Source organism: Elgaria multicarinata, chromosome 1, assembly GCF_023053635.1.
Source record: "Elgaria multicarinata webbii isolate HBS135686 ecotype San Diego chromosome 1, rElgMul1.1.pri, whole genome shotgun sequence".
Classification (NCBI taxonomy): Eukaryota; Metazoa; Chordata; class Lepidosauria; order Squamata; family Anguidae; genus Elgaria; species Elgaria multicarinata.
In genome coordinates this window covers 88963052-88981710 of record NC_086171.1, presented here as the reverse complement: position 1 = coordinate 88981710, position 18659 = coordinate 88963052, and the positions used below count along the sequence as shown (strand labels likewise).

The window sequence follows — 18659 nt, the reverse complement described above, 5'->3', positions numbered from 1 at the left end:
TGGCAACCCTACCCACGGAGTGACCTTCAGCCAGTCATTCTCTCTTAGTTTCACCCATCTCACAGGATTCTTGTGAGGATAAAATATGGGGTTGGAAGGCCTGACAGTCTTGGAGAAAGGCTGGACTAAAAATGTAATTCATTAATTAATTAATCAGGCCAAAAGGTTTGTGCAATCCAGCACTCTGATTCCTAGAACATACCCCAATGATCCGGAAAGCTCAAAATCTGGGCACAAAGGTGATTGCCTTCCCTTACTGTTTGTCCCCAGTACCTGGTATTCAGGGACAGACTGCTTCTGATCATGGAGGTTCCATATAATTATCACAGCTAAAAGCAGCCTTCCCCAGCCTGGTGTTCTCCAGATGTTTAGGGAAAGGCTGCTCTAGCCTATAAGCCAAATATGTTTTCAGAAAGATATATTTTTTCAGATGTATGAAGCTGAACCACTAACAGGCACATCTTATTTAAAATGGTGCTTTTAAAAAGAGTCACCAAATTGTACAAGTCTTACATCCCTTCTCAGCATTAAAGACGGACCTTCCTCTTCACTTTTAACAAATAAGAGATTCTGCACATTTATGGTGACAAAATTATTCTTTACTGATTAGCAAAAGAAGCAGTGTCTACCATCATTGTATCCCTTGCATAACAGTAGGAGACCTTGATTCAGCAAGACTTTAAGTATGATTCTAGCCTTAGAGTCCATATTTATTTATGTATTGCAACTCTTCAGCTTTGGATATGATTCCTTTGCTTTGCATCTGCTTCTACTCGACCCTTTAGTATTTTTGCCCAGTCTTCACCTCTCTTTAGGGTGCAGGATCTGGTCTCCATATCTTTGAGCATATTTATCTCAGTTGAGACCACGGGAGTGAGGCCAGCTTTACGAACAGCATCTTCAAACTTGACGGGGGAGGCGGGAGCCAAGCAGCATCTGGAACTGGGGTGGAAGAAGCAACATTCAGTAAACCTACACAGCCCACTTATCCATGAGCAAGCCTCACTGAAATAAATGGGATATACTTCTGAGCAGACATGTATGGGATTGCACTAGAAATGTCTTTGAAACCTGGACAGGAAGTCCTGAACAAGTGGGCTCTGTCTCAGAAAATGCTACTGCCGCTACATTTCTTAGTCTTCATTGTCCTTGCAAATACTACTCTGGATCTTTTCCTACATTAGGCACTGACAAAACCTCAATTTGCTAATAAAAATCCATTCAAGAGACAGCCACAATTAATCCTGCCTTCCTTACTACTTTTACTACTACTACTACTACTACTACTACTACTAAACATTTGTATAGTACTTTCAAGTGTTCAAAGCATTCTACATGCATTATCTAGTTGTAATTCTTACAACAACCCTGTAAATTATGTCAGAATAATGTCTGCTGTATCACAGATGGAAGGCCTGGACCCGAGAAAGAGACAGAGGGCATGGCTAGACAAGGGGGGTGGAGGAGGAGGATCTCACGATATGATGATCACGAGATCCTCCTCCTTAGTCTATACGCGGCACGCAACGTCCTCCCCCCACCCCCACCCCCGATGGGCACGGAGCTCCATGCCCGGTTCCTCACGGCTCCAATTACAGGGACAAGATTCATATTTTTGCATGCAGTCACATCCCGCAAAGAGTGTAATTTTCTATAAAGATCTCCTCACATGCTTGGATGGCAAATGGTGTGCTTGTAATGGTAGCAAACAGCAACAGCTGTATGGGGACACAAGAGATAGTGGTTCTCCTCCCAGCAGCATCTCATGGTTTGGATAATTTCTTCATCTGAGACTGTGCAAGATTTCAGACCTTCCGAGAGCTGCAATCAAATAAAGGAATTGAAAATATCACCCATCCAGTCAGTACATGCCACAATTGGTTGATTATTTCTCCAAGGAGTTCAGGGCAGTGTGCATTGGTTTCTTTTGTACGATTTCTCAGATTAGGCTGAGAAAGAAAGGAAGAGAGAGAGAGAGAGAGAGAGAGAGAGAGAGAGAGAGAGAGAGATTGGCCCAGGGTCAATGAGTGAACTTCATGCTAAAGATGCACTTGTACCCAGCTATCTCCAGTCCGAAGTTCAATGCTCTATCCATTATACCATTATACCACACTTCAAAATTGGCCAACCATACTCTCCTTGGCTATCCACCAAACACGTTTAATTCAGTTTTGAATTAATTTGAAGCGCTTCACTGTTTACATCACTACAAATTTAAAGGTCTGTTCAGACATGCCTGTTCATCCTTCATTGATGCATGACAAAAACTGCAGGGTCTGTGACTGTGGATATGTATGAGAAAAGTAATTAGTATGTTTGCCACACAGGCAACAATGGCTCTGATATACCAGCTTCGGTTCTCTTAAGACCACTCTCTGGCCTTAGCTAGACCTAAGGTTTATCCCGGGGTCGTCCAGGGGCATCCCTGCCTGCTCCTGGGATATCCTGTGTGTCATTTACATGAACAGGGATGAGCCCGGGACGATCCCGAGATAAACCTTAGGTCTAGCTAAGGCCTCTGTCTCCAGAGTCAAAGATGTAAAAGTGCCCTGAACTTTTTTTAAAAAAATAATATTTTATTACAAGATAAAAATATATTTACAGTTGTTTCTACAAAGCATGATTGCAGTCTTTAAAAATACTAAAAAGTTTTAACAGTAAAGCATTATCTTATCCATTTTATATATCTATCTTTCCCGATCCAGTTTCAGCTTCATTGGATGGTAGTAATGGTAAAGGAGAAATTAGTTATGTAGAATCTTTAACATAGTTTACAAAAGGGTTGTAAACTGAAGGCACTTTTAGACCCATAAAACATCCAGTTTTATGGGGCTAAAAGTGGATACATCCAGATGAGAGTCCAAGGACTGAATCTGGAAGTGGAAGGGAGGGAGGTTCTGTGGCGTTACACCCCACAAGTCAGTTCCAAAATGTATGTCTGCAGTTTGTAAGTCTGTGGTGAGTTTAGAATGTTGGCCTGAGTGGGCAGAGTTAGAATGTCTTGGGAGGGGTGAGGAGTGATATATAAGGGAATGACTGAGGGGATTGAGGAGGCTTTTTAGGCACTCTTAGAGTCGTTAGCGCTCTCTGTGTTTAGAGTACTTAAGTTCTGGGAAATTTCAGGTTCAGGGTAGAGAGTGGTGTCTTTGGAGTGTGGTGCGCACATAGTTGATGTATGTTAATCAATACAGATAATAAAGAAAGCTCAAGAGTGATTGTGTGAGAGAAAGGAAAGGGTGTATGTGAATGAGTGAAAGGATTGGATGAAAGGTTTCAAAAAGGGTTTAAAATGTTTTATTTGAAACAAAGCTTGTGAACTTTTAAAAATAAATTTTAATTATTTTGTTTTTAACTACGTACCACAAAAATCCCACATGTCTGTTTAGCATTTATCATCTGAAGTTTACACATTTAGCACCCACTCTGACAATAATTCACCTCTGCACATATAACTCATAGTGTTTTATTGAAATATATATATATTGGAATATATATATTGAAATCCTTCTCCATTTAACCCCTTTCTCCACATGGAGGAAGGTGGTTTTTATCCCTTGCCTCAGGCATATCAAGCTGCAGTGCTTGGCTTGAGCAGGGAGAAGCCGCGGCCAAGCCTGGTGTTCAGAGCCTGTGTCGTGGCAGGTTCCAAAGAAAGCAAATTCAAAAATCTTGGAATATAGAAGTGAAATCAAAACTAACCTTCTTTTGCAACTCTGATGGGAGTTGAACTTTTTTAGCAGTATAAAATTCTTCCATCAAACTTTTGACCAAATTGCTATCTGAGCCAGAAAGTAGCCAAAAAATCCTCTCCATATTGTAAGGTTCCTATAAAAGGAAAAGATGACACACCAGACACATAGCCACACACACACACACACACACACACACACACACACACACACACATATATATATATATATATATATATATATATATTTAAAAAATGGTAAGCTGTATAAAATTCTGTTAAATAACAATACGACATTTTCTAGAGGGAGGCTTATATGCAGAAACAGGGGGCACTGCCAGTATTAGATATAAAAAATAGAAAGAAGGCAGGCTGTTCTCATATGTAATGTAAAAGAACAAATGCCCTGCAGAAATCCCACAGGGATGGTGGCGTTGGTCTAAATGGTTCAGGGGAACAGCCTTAGGGTGCAATGCTAGACATGTTTAGACAGAAAAAGTCCAGGGCATGCTGGGAATTTGTAGGAATTTTTTTCTATCTAAACATGCATAGGATTGCACTAAATGGGAGAGACCATTGCCCTTCCAACTAACCAGATGCGTACCTGAATATCCATTGCTGAAGCTAGCGTGGACTTTACAGTCCTGGACAATGAGAAATCTCCTTGCTGAATAGCTCTGTGCACAATGTCGTTGTCATTCACAACAGCCACAAGCTCAACAGGGAGCCCCATCTTCTGTGCAATGCATCCAGCTAGACCAAAGAAAAGCAACTCTTATTTTGTAGGACAAACCTGCTTACGTAAAGCAGACAAAATCTATCAGAGCTTCATTGCAGAACTATATTACAACAACAAAATCAAAAGCATCTGCTTCCAGAGTGCCAGGGCAGAATTTATAACTCAGAATTTATAAAGTCCCTTTATTATTGTGGTGAACAGCAGCAGAACAGAACCGTGCACTGGAGACAATCTGGCTGTCTCCAAGAAAGTATCAGCATAGTGCACAACTGGAAGTCAGTGGAAATATGATCTATCAGGGCTTGTCTATAAGCCCTGTTTAGCCCGTGCTGCCTGCGAGTTGGCGCTGCGTTGTTTATATAACGCAGCTGCCAACTCACAGCCACGACGGGCTTTCCCCCAAAAACTGTGCTTTTTAAATTTTGGGGGGGAACCTTCCTTGTAGTGAGTTTTCCCTTTGTTCCGAGGTCACCACCTTCTTTGCTCCATCTGTCGGTGGTGTCCTTGCTTTGGACTGAGGCTGGGGGCATTCTGGGTGCAGATTGAGGCCTAGGAGAAGATGCAGGAAGCATGGGAAAGCCAGAAGGCAGAGGGTAGACTCGACAAGCTGAATGGCCACTGGCGCTGTGGTTTTTTTGGCGGGAAAGCACGTACTCCCTGCTGTGGAGATTTACTGTTCCCTCTCTGCAGCTGCAATGCTGCGGGTTTTTGAGGGAACTAGCAGGAAAGCTCTGCCATCAGTAGCTCTACAGGGTCAGGACAGTAGACTGAACCCTGCTCTGCGTATGCCATATAGAAAAACTGCAGAAAGGCACGGAAAAGCTGCAGAAAGATCCCAAGAGTTTCAGCACTGGCATTAAGAGAAAATGCACAATTTTATGCCTCATGGTAGCAACTATATGCTTGAAAGTGCATGGCTACTGCCTAGTGAAATCTCAGAATCCAGAAGAGCAACTGAATAAGGCTTTCAGTGTTGAGGAAATGTGTCTTCGGTGCCCTAAATGGATTGCCAGCGGACCAGAAACTGTTGGCTGAACCAAACTTCCTTGTAGCCATCTGCTCCAGAGGGTTGGGGGGACACCGCCCACACGAGAACAGATTTGGTGGGTACATAGGGGGGCTGCAGGGGGTAAGAGAACAAGGGGAAGTCCCATTGCATGAACAGCAATTTGCTCGTGCAATGTTGGGATTTAACCCTACGGTACCTTGACTATCCCCATGTCTAGCAAAAATAAAAGAATACAATATGCAGAATGGTACAACTGCACAATTCTGCAAATCTTGCACTCTGCTCAGCATGCATAATTTAGTTTTTCTTGTTTCAGAACCTGGCTGTGCCCAGTTCCAGTCTATTCTTCCCTGATCTATGACAATTAACCCAATCAAGTGATGGACGTTTAGGGAGCCATGATGACGTGCCTGGAGTTTTTAGTAAAAAACTAACACTGGGCCAGGTTGTTCAGAAGAGCTCAGTTCCCACAGAAGCAGCAAAATTAAAAGTTGTGCTGTTTATTTTACTACTCTTTTCTCCAGTGACACAACTTTCAGGCAGGTTCAGCACACAAATTAAGGCTTTAAAAGCATAATTCACATTATGGATGCTGTGCGATAAATCATAGAATCATAGAATAGCAGAGTTGGAAGGGGCCTACAAGGCCATCGGGTCCAAGCCCCTGCTCAATGCAGGAATCCACCCTAAAGCATCCCTGACAGATGGTTGTCCAGCTGCCTCTTGAAGGCCTCTAGTGTGGAAGAGCCCACAACCTCCCTAGGTCACTGATTCCATTGTCGTACTGCTCTAACAGTCAGGAAGTTTTTCCTGATGTCCAGCCGGAATCTGGCTCCTTTAACTTGAGCCCGTTATTCCGTGTCCTGCACTCTGGGAGGATCGAGAAGAGATCCTGGCCCGGATCGTCCCGAGCCAAGAAATAATTTTACTTGGTCTTTGTTCACTCACCTGTGAGATTTCCTCCTGCTCCAGTTGGAACCACAATTTCCACAACTGGCAACGGAAGAGCATCCATGGTTGGAGCGCACCGGAAGTAAGCGTAAAAATAATGAGCAATCTGCAGCAGAATCCTAGACCAGTTGACTGAATTCAGGCTCATCAGGTTGTGTCTTCTTGAAAAATCGTCATCTGCAAACAATTCTTTGATTGGCTGATCTATATCGTCACTATTTCCTTCAGCTGGAGAGAGGGAGAAGTGGGAAAGGAATGAGCAGGCATGACGGAGGTGTGCCTTACCCTACTGCTCTGTTGCCCACCCAGAGGGGAAGAGGGCTATGAAAAGATTGGCGATTTTGGCAAAAGGACCCTTGGCCAGTCACTCCCCACCTCTTTGTCAAAGCAGACTGGCCTTGTGTGAACTGTTTTCCCAATATCAAAGAGTGAAGAAGCAAAGCCCTTGGCAGTGTGATTGTGCCTTGCACATCGGTGAAAGAGAATAATGAAGAAACCAGATATTTTGAGCCATCATGTTCAATCTACATGGCAATAGGAAAGGAAAGGAACCTCTCGTGCAAGCACTGAGTCATTACTGACTCTTGGAGGGACGCCAGCTTTCGCTGACGTTGTCTTGGCAGGCCTTATAGCAGGGTGGTTTGCCGTTTCCTTCCCCGGCCGTTATCCCCTTTCCCCAGCTAACTGGGTACTCATTTTACCGACCTCGGAAGGATGGAAGGCTGAGTCGACCTGAGCCGGCTGCCTGAAACCAGCTTCTGCTGGGATCGAACTCAGGCCGTGGGGAGTTTCAGCTGCAGAAACTGCTGCTTTACTGCTCTGCGCCACACAAGGCAATAAATGCAAAACCCCAAACTTCATTGCTCCCCAGCTCCATGGCATCACCAACCAAAGGAGCTTCCTCTCTGCTATCTCCAGTCTAAGGTAGGGTGAAATGATGGGTGAAACTTGGGTGATGGCAAAGACTCAGGAGAAGATGGTCTGGGAAAGATGCACAGAACAATAACATTGAATCAGAAACCTGGTGTTCAAATCAATATGTGAAATTGAGCCCCACTACCTACCGTTTCTTGGCCCTTCTTGCTTCCTGAGGCTTGTTAGGTCGCAACACTGCACAGACAGCAACAGCAACCACTAGCCGAATTCCCCTTCTTTGCAACAGCATGGGCATATCCAAATGGGATATTTACTCCAACGTGACTGCAAATTTGTGCGCCTTTGGACAAATGACACAACCGCCAATTCGCTGCCACATTGTGATTTTTCCTCCCAAAGCTGCGCATTTTCGCAATAGCATTTTACCACATATTTTCACTTTGCTGACTTGTTGCCGTGGTTCTCCAGTGCTTGTGTCATTGGTGGGGTGAATGCAGGTTCGGGCAGTGGGTGTACTTTGGGGACAGATCCCACCTCTGTCACTGCTGTGGGACTTCCCATTTTTATTTCCCTGCGTTGCATCTGTACAGCTGTGCTGTTCCAGTGAGTTGAAGCACCAGCAGCTTCAATTCCATTTTGGAATGATTGCAGAGCACGTACGCCTCACCTGGGCACATCCCTGCACATATGCGACACCTCCGAGAGCGCAGGGCAAGAGGCAGGACCCAGGTGAGTGTTTACAAACAGTAGGCATGGCAAGTCAGGTACCATTGGCAAACCAAAGGACAGCAGAAAATATGTGTTAAATGCCAAGGCTCAATAGTCTGTAGCATCGTAGCTGCACAGCGTTTACAGAAGAGAGGGGGGAAATACTTCAAGAGCCCCATCATCAGTCACTATTTACTGTGCATTTTGGCTGTGTAATGCAATGCTGCAAAGTTTCAGGCCACATACTCTGTGTTCAATCCCGCCTATGTGTTGCATGATGCGGGGTTTTGGAGAGATCAGCATTGAAAGCGGCGCCATGTACATGGCCCCCAGCTCTTGTAGAGTCACTTTAGACTTCCCCAACTTGAAGCCCTTCTAATGTGTTGGATTGCAACTCCCTGGCTGGGGGAGTCTGAAAGTTGTAGTCCAACACATCTGGAAGACACCAGGTTGGGCAAGGTTGCTCCAGCTGGTAGACCTAGCAAATAACAGCCCTGTGTCTACTTGGCCACCAAGACCAAATTATTTTAGAAATGCAACTTGACATAAAAAAAAACCCATAATATTTATAACGCTGAACACTCTGCTAACAAGGGACAAAGGTTTTATTTTGAGAGTTGTTCGGCAATGCAGAAGAACCTCGTGTGGAGCAGAGTGGTAAAGCGGCAGTTACTGCAGCTGAAACTCTCCCCATGGCCTGAGTTTGATCCCAGCGGAAGCTGGTTCCGGCTCCAGTCGACTCAGCCTAGCTGGGGGAAAGGTAACTGCGACTGGGGAAGGCAACAGCAAACCACCCCACTACAAAGTCTGCCAAGAAAACGTCAGCGAAAGCAGGCATCCCTCTAGGACTCAGCAATGGCTGAGAGGTTCCTTTCCTTTCCTTCGGCAGTGCAGAATGGATCAAAGCCAAATTGTATGGATTCGTTGGCCAATGGTGACAACCTGAAGCATTCCAAAATGGAACACCCATCACATTACTCACTGAGAAACACGTGGACATTCTCTTCTATTACTGTTGTCATCTGTAGTTCTTGTACTTGGCTGCAGAGACCATGTGGCAGCAGAACAAATATGTCCAAATTCTTTTCACCCCGGACACTTTCAATCGCTGCGCTGCCAGTATCTCCTGAAGTCCCTGTTTGAAAATAATTGAAGCTCTTTGCATTTTAAGACTTAATGGAAGTCTGCAACACAGACCAGATCTCCTTTTAGGTGTTTTTTTTTAAAAAAAAAAATCTATATATTTTAAACCATAGCTTTATCTGTGTTTTCCTCTTTTCCTTCCCTTCATGTGTCTGTCTGTCTGTCTCTCTCCCTCTCTCTCTCTCCAGTGTTGTCTTTTCTCTTGCTGCCCTTCTCCTTCCCTTGTCCTGGCACTGGTGATGCAACGTATCGTAGGTTAAAAAACAATGCTCTAGCTCAGCCTTCTCCAACCTGGTGCTCTCTACATCTGCTGGACTACAACTCCTAGCATCCCCCAATGGCTGGTTGGGGAAGGCTGATAGCTCAACAGAAGTATAGTGGCTTAGCCTGGCCAGTGTATCCACTTGCTGTTCTGTGGGCAAATCTATCTTGAGGCTCCAGGATGCTCAATTCTTCACAAAAGCGTTAGAAACCTATGTATGAACAAAAGACGTGGATTAAATAAATAAAAGAGTTGCCGTTGGCAACCATCTTTCATTGGTTGGCATCCAACAGCTTTGTACTTGAGCCAAAACTGAGCTCACCCTAGGCCTTGGAGGCCTCTCTGAGTAGCACATCGGCGGTACACAGTATGTGGCCTGGGTCCTCATCTCGTAAGGCTTGATGCACACATTGAGGGAACTTGTGAATGAGTATCTTTTCCCACCCACTGGGAATCCCAAGGATGGGAGGGCACTACCTTCCACCAATGACTTACCTACCCAGCTGTTAACCTAAGAAGAGCCCCTAGAGCAAGTCAAGGGGTCATCTAGTCAAGCAACAATGCATCTGGGATACAGGGCATGAAAACAACCGCAGCCCAACCTTGCTATTGCCACACACACCCCAGTGACCAGTATCCAATGAAACATTCCCTCTTAACGTGCAGGTTCGATTTAGCTATAGTTGAAGAGATCCACTATCAATTTGTCTAATCCTCTTTTAAAGCCATCTAAGCCAGTGACCTCGCATGGCGCAGAGCAGTAAAGCAGCAGTTTCTGCAGCTGAAACTCTCCCCATGGCCTGAGTTCCATCCCAGCGGAAGCTGGTTCTCAGGCAGCCGGCTCGGGTCGACTCAGCCTTCTATCCTCCTGAGGTCGGTAAAATGAGTACTCAAGTTAGCTGGGGGAAAGGGAATAATGGCTGGGGAAGGCAACGGCAAACCACCCCGCTATAAGGCCTGCCAAGGAAACGTCAGCGAAAGTTGGTGTCCCTCCAAGAGTCAGTAATGACTCAGTGCTTCCACGAGAGGTTCCTTTCTTTCCTAAACCAGTGGCCATCACCACTTCCTGTGGCAGAGAATGCTTATTCACAAATGTATTCTGTGTTTAATGCAAGTGCTGGTGCTGATGTAGCTATACAATGTGCAATATGGGACTCACAGAGACTCACAACCCTGGGCTGAACTCAGGACTAATCAGAGGGTTACAGAAGACATGAGAGTGGGCCAACAGTAGAAGCTAAATACAGTGGGACACTTCCTGACCAGAGACTGCAAGTCACAAAAGAATCTGGAGCAAAGGCACAGCATTATTCAAAATGAGCCCAAATCTGCATCATTCCACGAGTTGTTTCTAGTTGCAGACGTACCCACTAGAATTGTGACGTGCTGCTTCTTTTTCTTCAGAAAGTATTGCAGGAACTGCCCTGTGCAAGACAAGGACAGGTCCTTAAAAGCATATGTCACACCGTGCCAAAGCTCCAAAATGTTCAAGCCGTTCTTGAGTCTCGACAGATGAACAACATCTTTGTGTTTGAATCTGCTGAATGCTCTGTCAATCAGGTCTAGAGGAAAAGAAAAAAAGACATGATTATCAAAGACCATAGACCACCATGTTTAGATCTCTGAAAAAAATCTAGAAATTGACACTACTGGCAGGGTCCCCAAGGGACAAGCATCAGCAATGGGCAGGGAGGCAATCTGGATGAGGGCCAAAGGGTTAAAACCTGTCTTCCCCCACATCCCAGTGCCAAGCCAGATTCCCCCCTCTTGGAGTTGATATTTATGAAACTAAAACAAGCACGCAAGGGACAATCATGTCATGCCTATTTTAGCCCTTTGCGGGTTTTGCTGTAACAGATTAAGGGCTACACACACTGAATCACAGAATAGTAGAGTTGGAAGGGGCCTACAAGGCCATCGAGTCCAACCCCCTGCTCAATGCAGGAATCCACCCTAAAGCGTCCCTAACAGATGGTTGTCCAGCTGACTCTTGAAGGCCTCTAGTGTGAGAGAAGAGCCCACAACCTCCCTAGGTCACTGGTTCCATTGTCGTACTGCTCTAACAGTCAGGAAGTTTTTCCAGATATCCAGCCGGAATCTGGCTTCCTGTAACTTGAGTCCGTTATTCCGTGTCCTGCACTCTGGGAGGATCGAGAAGAGATCCTGGCCCTCCTCTGTGTGACAACCTTTTAAGTATTTGAAGAGTGCTCTCATGTCTCCCCTCCATCTTCTCTTCTCCAGGCTAAACATGCCCAGTTCTTTCAGTCTCTCTTCATAGGGCTTTGTTTCCAGACCCCTGATCATCCTGGTTGCCCTCCTCTGAACACGCTCCAGCTTGTCTGCATCCTTCTTGAATTGTGCAGCCCAGAACTGGACACAATACTCTAGATGAGGCCTTAACCAGGGCCGAATAGAGGGGAACCAGGACCTCACGCGATTTGGAAGCTATACTTCTATTAATGCAGCCCAAAATAGCATTTGCCTTTCTTGCAGCCATATCGCTCTCTTGGCTCATATTCAGCTTGTGATCTACAACAATTCCACATGATACTAAACGTGTCACTTTAAGTTGTGTTATGGGTGGGTTTTTTTACTGGAAACAGCAAGTGACGCTTGGGGAGAGCAGGGTTAACTCCCCCCCCCTCACATCACAGAACCAATAGATTGGTGTGAATGTGGCCTCCCTCCCGGGGCTAATAGCAACTTTGTGGGCAGGGAGGGGGGGCAGATTTTGTTGTGAATGCAGCCTGGAAGAAAATGCTTACACCCCATCCTAGTATGCCTCAGCGTTAATCTTGAAGCTGATCTCAATCCACCCTCCATGCCTGCTGCTTCCAGTAAAACACACACACACACACACACACACACACACAAACACACACACACACACACACACACACACACACACCTACAACTTCAAGTGACATATTTAGCGCCACGTATAGTTTGAACAATCTTATCTCTGGAATTTGTCCTACACTGTTGACATTTCAGAGTGTGTGCTCCTCCTGAGGGCAGGGACTTGTGTGTCTTTTGTTTTAATCTTACACTACTGAACAGACCCAGCTTTGAGTGACTAGAAATAGCTGTCCGTTTGATACAGCAAATCCTTTATTTATTTATTTATTACATTTCTATACCGCCCAATAGCCGAAGCTCTCTTAAAATCTTTTAAGCAAACCTATGCAGCAAACAGAGTTTGGCATGTTGTGCCTGCCCCGTTTGAGTGAAGCCACGTCCACTGGCACCCCTAGACCCAGCCCCTGACATGGTGTATTTCTTTTTTTATTTCTTTATTTCTTTATTACATTTCTATACAGCCCATTAGCCGAAGCTCTCTGGGCGGTTTACAAGACAAAGGGAGGGGGGTCTACCCACGCCATTCCCCTCAAGAGGGCTGCCCCACAATAGTTGGGAGGGGGAACCTTATAACTCTGTCCCTTGGACTACTAACCTCCCCTGGCATCAAACTGTATGGACTGCAAAGCCATGTGCTGATGAAGGAACTTGGCTACCTGGTAACTAAAGATGGTACTGCAAGTTTCAAACACAGACCCACTTAAATTAATTAAAATTGATAAATGCCTTTTAAAACCAAATAACCCTGAGGTGCACACTCCCTACAGTCCCCTTAGTTTGAATATCAAGTTTCAGGTGTCTAGATTTCATGGTCTTGGCACTACGGTGCTAATGAACAGACACACCCTCTTCTATTATTATAGACTACTTTGGAAAGCCCAAGGCACATTGCTGGCGTTATATAAATAATAATGTCAACATGTTAACCCCTTCTGTAAGTCACCAGAAAATAAGTTACAGTATATTAAAGTGATTGAAGGAAATTGTCAAAAACTTAAACCAAAAATGTTGCCACGGTTTTGAAGGCTTCCTCATATTGATAACGATCTGGATTTAATTTACCATTCAGTTCTGCTTTCGGAATGAGTTCAGGTGAGATGAAGAGAGGGCACAGTTGTTTCACCAGTTCTGGATAGGAAAAGTTTCTCCATGCTTGAAGGGTGGTGTAGTCCAGGACTGGGATTGTTTGGGGCATGAAGAGGCCACCATCTATGGCATACCCAGAAAAGAGAGCACCCTCAAAATCAATGCTTCCTGCTCCTCCTCGGCTGCTGACATACTTCATCTTTTCGTCCCTGGTTCCTGCAACATACACAGTCATTACAATAAATTATTTTGAGGCTGGCGATCCTAAAAAATATTAGTACACCTCGTGACAAGCAGGAGTTTCCCCCCTCTAAAATGACAAGCTTATCTAGCAAGCAGGGTGAGAGGGAGAGAGATTTATGAATGAATTGTTTATTGCAGTTACAGACCCATTCAAAATTCTGTACAAAAAAAAGATACAGATAGGAGTAATGAAATAAAACCAGCAAATTTTAAAATGGGGCCAACATATTTTTTTCCTCGATTGCATTGAAATACAAAGGAACCTAACAACTGCTCAGTGGCATAGCACCCACTCCACACAGACACAGACATTTGTTAATCGGGATCTTATTGAATTGTCCATTTAACAGTGTAGAGGGCAACACATTGAAATAAACGAGTACAAACGCCCTCCGGTATTCGGAAACAGTCAGCATATTGAAATACGAAGCAATAACAATTCCATATTTTAGAGGATTACTTAAGACAGCCTTTCTCAACCTGGGGCGCTCCAGATGTGTTGGACTACAACTCCCAGAATGCCCCAGCCAGGCTGGGGCATTCTGGGAGATGCAGTCCAACACATCTGGAGCGCCCCAGGTTGAGAACCACTGACTTAAGAGAAGACGGAGAACAGGACTTAGCTGCAGCTCTCACATACTGGAGATCTAAATCAATTAATCTCTGCCTAACACAGAGTTGGGACTTCTTTAAGACATAACTTCCCAAAACCTCTGGAGAAAGACCCAACCTAGAAATCCTCTTCTCCATCACCCTCATCCCCCGACTAACAAAGGAGTCAGAAAGCAGAAGATAAATATTAGTAGCTGGAGCTGCAGAAAAATGCTCATGTATCCATCATTTTATTATTGCATTTATATCCAGCCTTTTCCCTCCAAGGAACCCAAGGCGACATACATAATCTGCCTCCTCTCCATTTTTATCCTCACAACAACCCTGTGAGGTAGGCTGGACTGAGAATCTGTGACTGGCCCAAAGTCACACAGTGGGTTTCCATGGCCGAGTGGAGACTAGAACCCAGATCTCCCGACTCCCTGTCCAACACTTTAGCCACTACACCACACTGGCATTTAAAGGCATTTATCCAAGACTGACATTCAACTGATTGAATACCCACTTCCAAATAAATAGCTGCATTCCCAACACAAAAAGGTAGATCCAAAGTCTTCCTAAGGAAGCTAGATTGAACTCTTTCTACCTGAGGGTTGAACGCAGAAATCCAGATTGGGATACCAAATGTAAGTTGGGTCAAGGACTTAGCCTTAAAAAGTTGAATAGCAGAAGGTATAAAGGATCCACCCTGCATAAAAATAAATAAATCTTGAAATGGCTTGTTGGGTAAAGTTTGCTGACTTAATTGCCTGCTTCTGTTGTTCAAACAAAGAGCCAGTGCTTTGCATTTGAATACTTAGATATCTTATATGAGGGACCTGGGCCCAGTGCTCTTCAACATTTTTATTAATGATTTGGACGAGGAGGTGCAGGGAACGCTTATCAAATCTGCAGATGACACAAAATTGGGTGGGATAGCTAATACCCTGGAAGACAGAAACAAACTTCAAAGTGATCTTGATAGGCTGGAGTGCTGGGCTGAAAACAACAGAATGAAATTTAATAGGGATAAGTGCCAAGTTCTACATTTAGGAAATAGAAACCAAATTCACAGTTACAAGATGGGGGATACTTGGCTCAGCAATACTACAAACGAGAAGGATCTTGGAATGTTGTAGATCGCAAGCTGAATATGAGCCAACAGTGCGATATGGCTGCAAGAAAGGCAAATGCTATTTTGGGCTGCATTAATAGAAGTATAGCTTCCAAATCACGTGAGGTACTGGTTCCTCTCTATTCGGCCCTGGTTAGGCCTCATCTAGAGTATTGCGTCCAGTTCTGGGCTGCACAATTCAAGAAGGACGCAGACAAGCTGGAGCGTGTTCAGAGGAGCCCAACCAGGATGATCAGGGGTCTGGAAACAAAGCCCTATGAAGAGAGACTGAAAGAACTGGGCATGTTTAGCCTGGAGAAGAGAAGATGGAGGGGAGACATGATAGCACTCTTCAAATACTTAAAAGGTTGTCACACAGAGGAGGGCCAGGATCTCTTCTCAATCCTCCCAGAGTGCAGGACACGGAATAACGGGCTCAAGTTAAAGGAAGCCAGATTCAGCTGGACATCAGGAAAAACTTCTTGACTGTTAGAGTAGTACGACAATGGAATCTGTTACCTAGGGAGGTTGTGGGCTCTCCCACACTAGAGGCCTTCAAGAGGCAGCTGGACAACCATCTGTCAGGGATGCTTTAGGGTGGATTCCTGCATTGAGCAGGGGGTTGGACTCGATGGCCTTGTAGGCCCCTTCCAACTCTGCTATTCTATGATTCTATGACCTGCTAAACAGATTTAGCAGTCCTGAACCAAAATTAATGACATTGGTAAAATAACCTACCCCTCTTCAGCAAACTGGAAAAAAAAGAATTAATTTGAGCTTGAGGAAAGAGTTTCCATAATACTGAATAAAAATTCCCCAATGGCAATTATCTTATGGTGTTGTCTTTTCCACCGTAAGGTTCTTAGCCATTTGTTCTGCTTATAATGCCAAACAACAGAATGTTAATTGTTATAAGATGCACAAAAGCTTATGAGGCAGAAGACAACTGCCAGAGTTTTAGGTGGATGGAAATGGGTACATATTTTCTATTTATTTACCATATTTAAGTACTGCCTTTCTGTCACTGCCTTTCCAGAAGAGGAAAATAAACAAAATGTATAAATTGTGTGTAAATCATTTATCTAATTTTTCATATATAAAGCCAGGGATGTCATTACTCTAACCCTCTGGCCCCTGGAAAACTTATTCAGCAGTTCCTTTAGCTCATCAGATTCGTCAGGAATTAACCTGATTTGCACCTCATGGCAGCAAATCATTTTTGCTGGGGATGTGTGGAGCACACACACCACACAGGAGCCATTTCTAGTTTGAAATATAGCCTATGAATGTCCTGTTCATAGGTCATTAGGTGACATGCAAACCCAGACACTCTGGGGTGTTCATGAGTTACACAACTCAGAGTTAACCTAGGGTGACCATCTGAAAAGGAGGACAGGGCTCCTGTATCTTTAACAGTTGCATAGAAAAGGGAATTTCAGCAGGTGTCCTTTGTATATATGGAGAACCTGGTGACAATTCCCTCTTCATCACAACAGTTAAAGCTGCAGGAGCTATACTAGAGTGACCAGATTTAAAAGAGGGCAGGGCACCTGCAGATTTAACTGTTGTGATGAAGAGGAAATTTCACCAGGTTCCCCATATATACAAATGACACCTGCTGAAATTTCCTTTTTAATACAACTTTTAAAGATACAGGAGCCCTGTCCTCCTTTTCATATGGTCACCCTAGTTAACCTAAAAACAAATTGTAGGTTAACTCTGGGCTGTTTAACCCATAAAAAACCAGAGTGTTCAGGTTCTCACATCGCACAACAACCTATAAACAGCGTGTTGATAGGTTGTTTATGCAAAGCAGAAGTGTCTTGCATCCCAACAAATCGTGGATTAATTAACTCATGATCATCCTGGTTACCCTCCTCAGAACAAACTCCAGCTTGTCTGCGTCATTCTTGAAGTGTGGGGCCCAGAACTGGACGCAATACTCCAGATGAGGCCTAACCAGGGCCGAATAGAGAGGAACCAGTACTTCACGTGATTTGGAAGCTATACTTCTATTAATGCAGCCCAAAATAGCATTTGCCTTTCTTGCAGCCATATCGCACTGTTGGCTCATATTCAGCTTGCGATCTACAACAATTCCTTCTTTTATTGTAGTATTGCTGAGCCAAGTATCCCCCGGCTGCCCGATAGCTCTCTGGGCAGTTCACAATTAAAACCATAAAATAGCAGATTTTTATTATTGTTGTAATTAATTAATTAATTAATTAATTATAATTAATAATTAATTATAATTAATAATTAATTAATTAATTAATTAATAACAATAATAAAAATATCCTGGTGTACTTCATGCCAGGATTAAAAACAGATATCTCAGATATCAGACCTGGTGAGACACAAACACACAAATTTGTGTGTTTCCAACCCATCAGTTTCAACTTGTAAACCGCCCAGAGAGCTTCGGCTGGGGGGCGGTATATAAATGTAATAAATTATGGTGACCAGATGAAAAGGAGGACAGGGCTCCTGTCTCTTTAACAGTTGTATTGAAAATGGAATTTCAGCAGGTGTCATTTGTATATATGGAGAACCTGGGGAAATTTCCTCTTCATCCAACAGTTAAAGCTGCAGGTGCCCTGCCCTCTTTTAAATCTGGTCACTCTAGTATAGCTGCAGTATAGCTCCTGCAGCTTTAACTGTTGTGATGAAGAGGAAATTTCACAATGTGTGACATGCATACAAATGACACCTGCTGAAATTCCCTTTTCTATGCAACTGTTAAAGATACAGGAGCCCTGTCCTCCTTTTCATATGGTCACCCTAAATAAATAAATAAATAAATAAACTGAAGTCACGCAACAGGTTCACGCACAAATGATACAAAGCGAAGCACAATTTAGCCCAGCTGTTTGCACTGCAACTATTCTTTGGGTCAACCCCCCAGACGCGTGTGCGCGATTACCAGCTCCGCTTGGCCACCGCTCGCGGACACGTATCTCATTCTCCGGGGCGTCGCTTGAACGTTACCTTTGAAACCTGGGTCGGGGTCAGGGGCGTCTGCAAATTTGAGAACAACTGATTGGCTGGACGGCCAGCAGAGATCCCGCCCACTGAACTCGCAGTGAATGTCGATGAAAGAAACCATAGAGGTAGGAAGAGTTTGACTCCTTGGCACAGCTACATTTCGGGTTCTCGGTTGAAATCCACCTCGTTGCGAGAAGTTGTGCTATAAAACGCCACACTTCCAGTGGAGGCTGGTGACTCTGATTTCGGTGGGGCTGTAAATCCATTCAGTTCAGTTTATTTTATTCTTTATAACCATAGTCTCTTACAATTTTGGCACAACAACAGATTGAACAAGCCACTCAGTCCATTCTAGGTTTCAGTCAGAACCATCCAGAACTCTAACTTCAGAACTTGGCACCAGTG

General features: G+C 44.2%; 1 protein-coding gene across 2 annotated transcripts; it reads right to left on the bottom strand.

Moving 5' to 3' along the window:
• Positions 1–577: 577 nt before the first annotated feature.
• THNSL2 (threonine synthase like 2) lies at positions 578–18276 on the bottom strand. 2 transcript variants are annotated; one of them, XM_063116633.1, is made up of 9 exons: positions 18193–18276; positions 13298–13537; positions 10744–10938; positions 8954–9106; positions 6385–6615; positions 4293–4441; positions 3700–3825; positions 1670–1821; positions 578–942 (listed from the first exon to the last, which is right to left on the bottom strand). In XM_063116633.1, the coding sequence occupies exons 2-9, from the start codon at positions 13518–13520 to the stop codon at positions 732–734; spliced, it is 1440 nt and encodes a 479-aa protein (XP_062972703.1). In that variant the 5' UTR covers positions 13521–13537; positions 18193–18276; the 3' UTR covers positions 578–731. The 2 variants fall into 2 exon arrangements, with proteins under 2 accessions (XP_062972703.1, XP_062972712.1); XM_063116642.1 differs by having other exon boundaries at positions 18258–18269.
• Between the last annotated feature and the right edge of the window lie 383 nt (positions 18277–18659).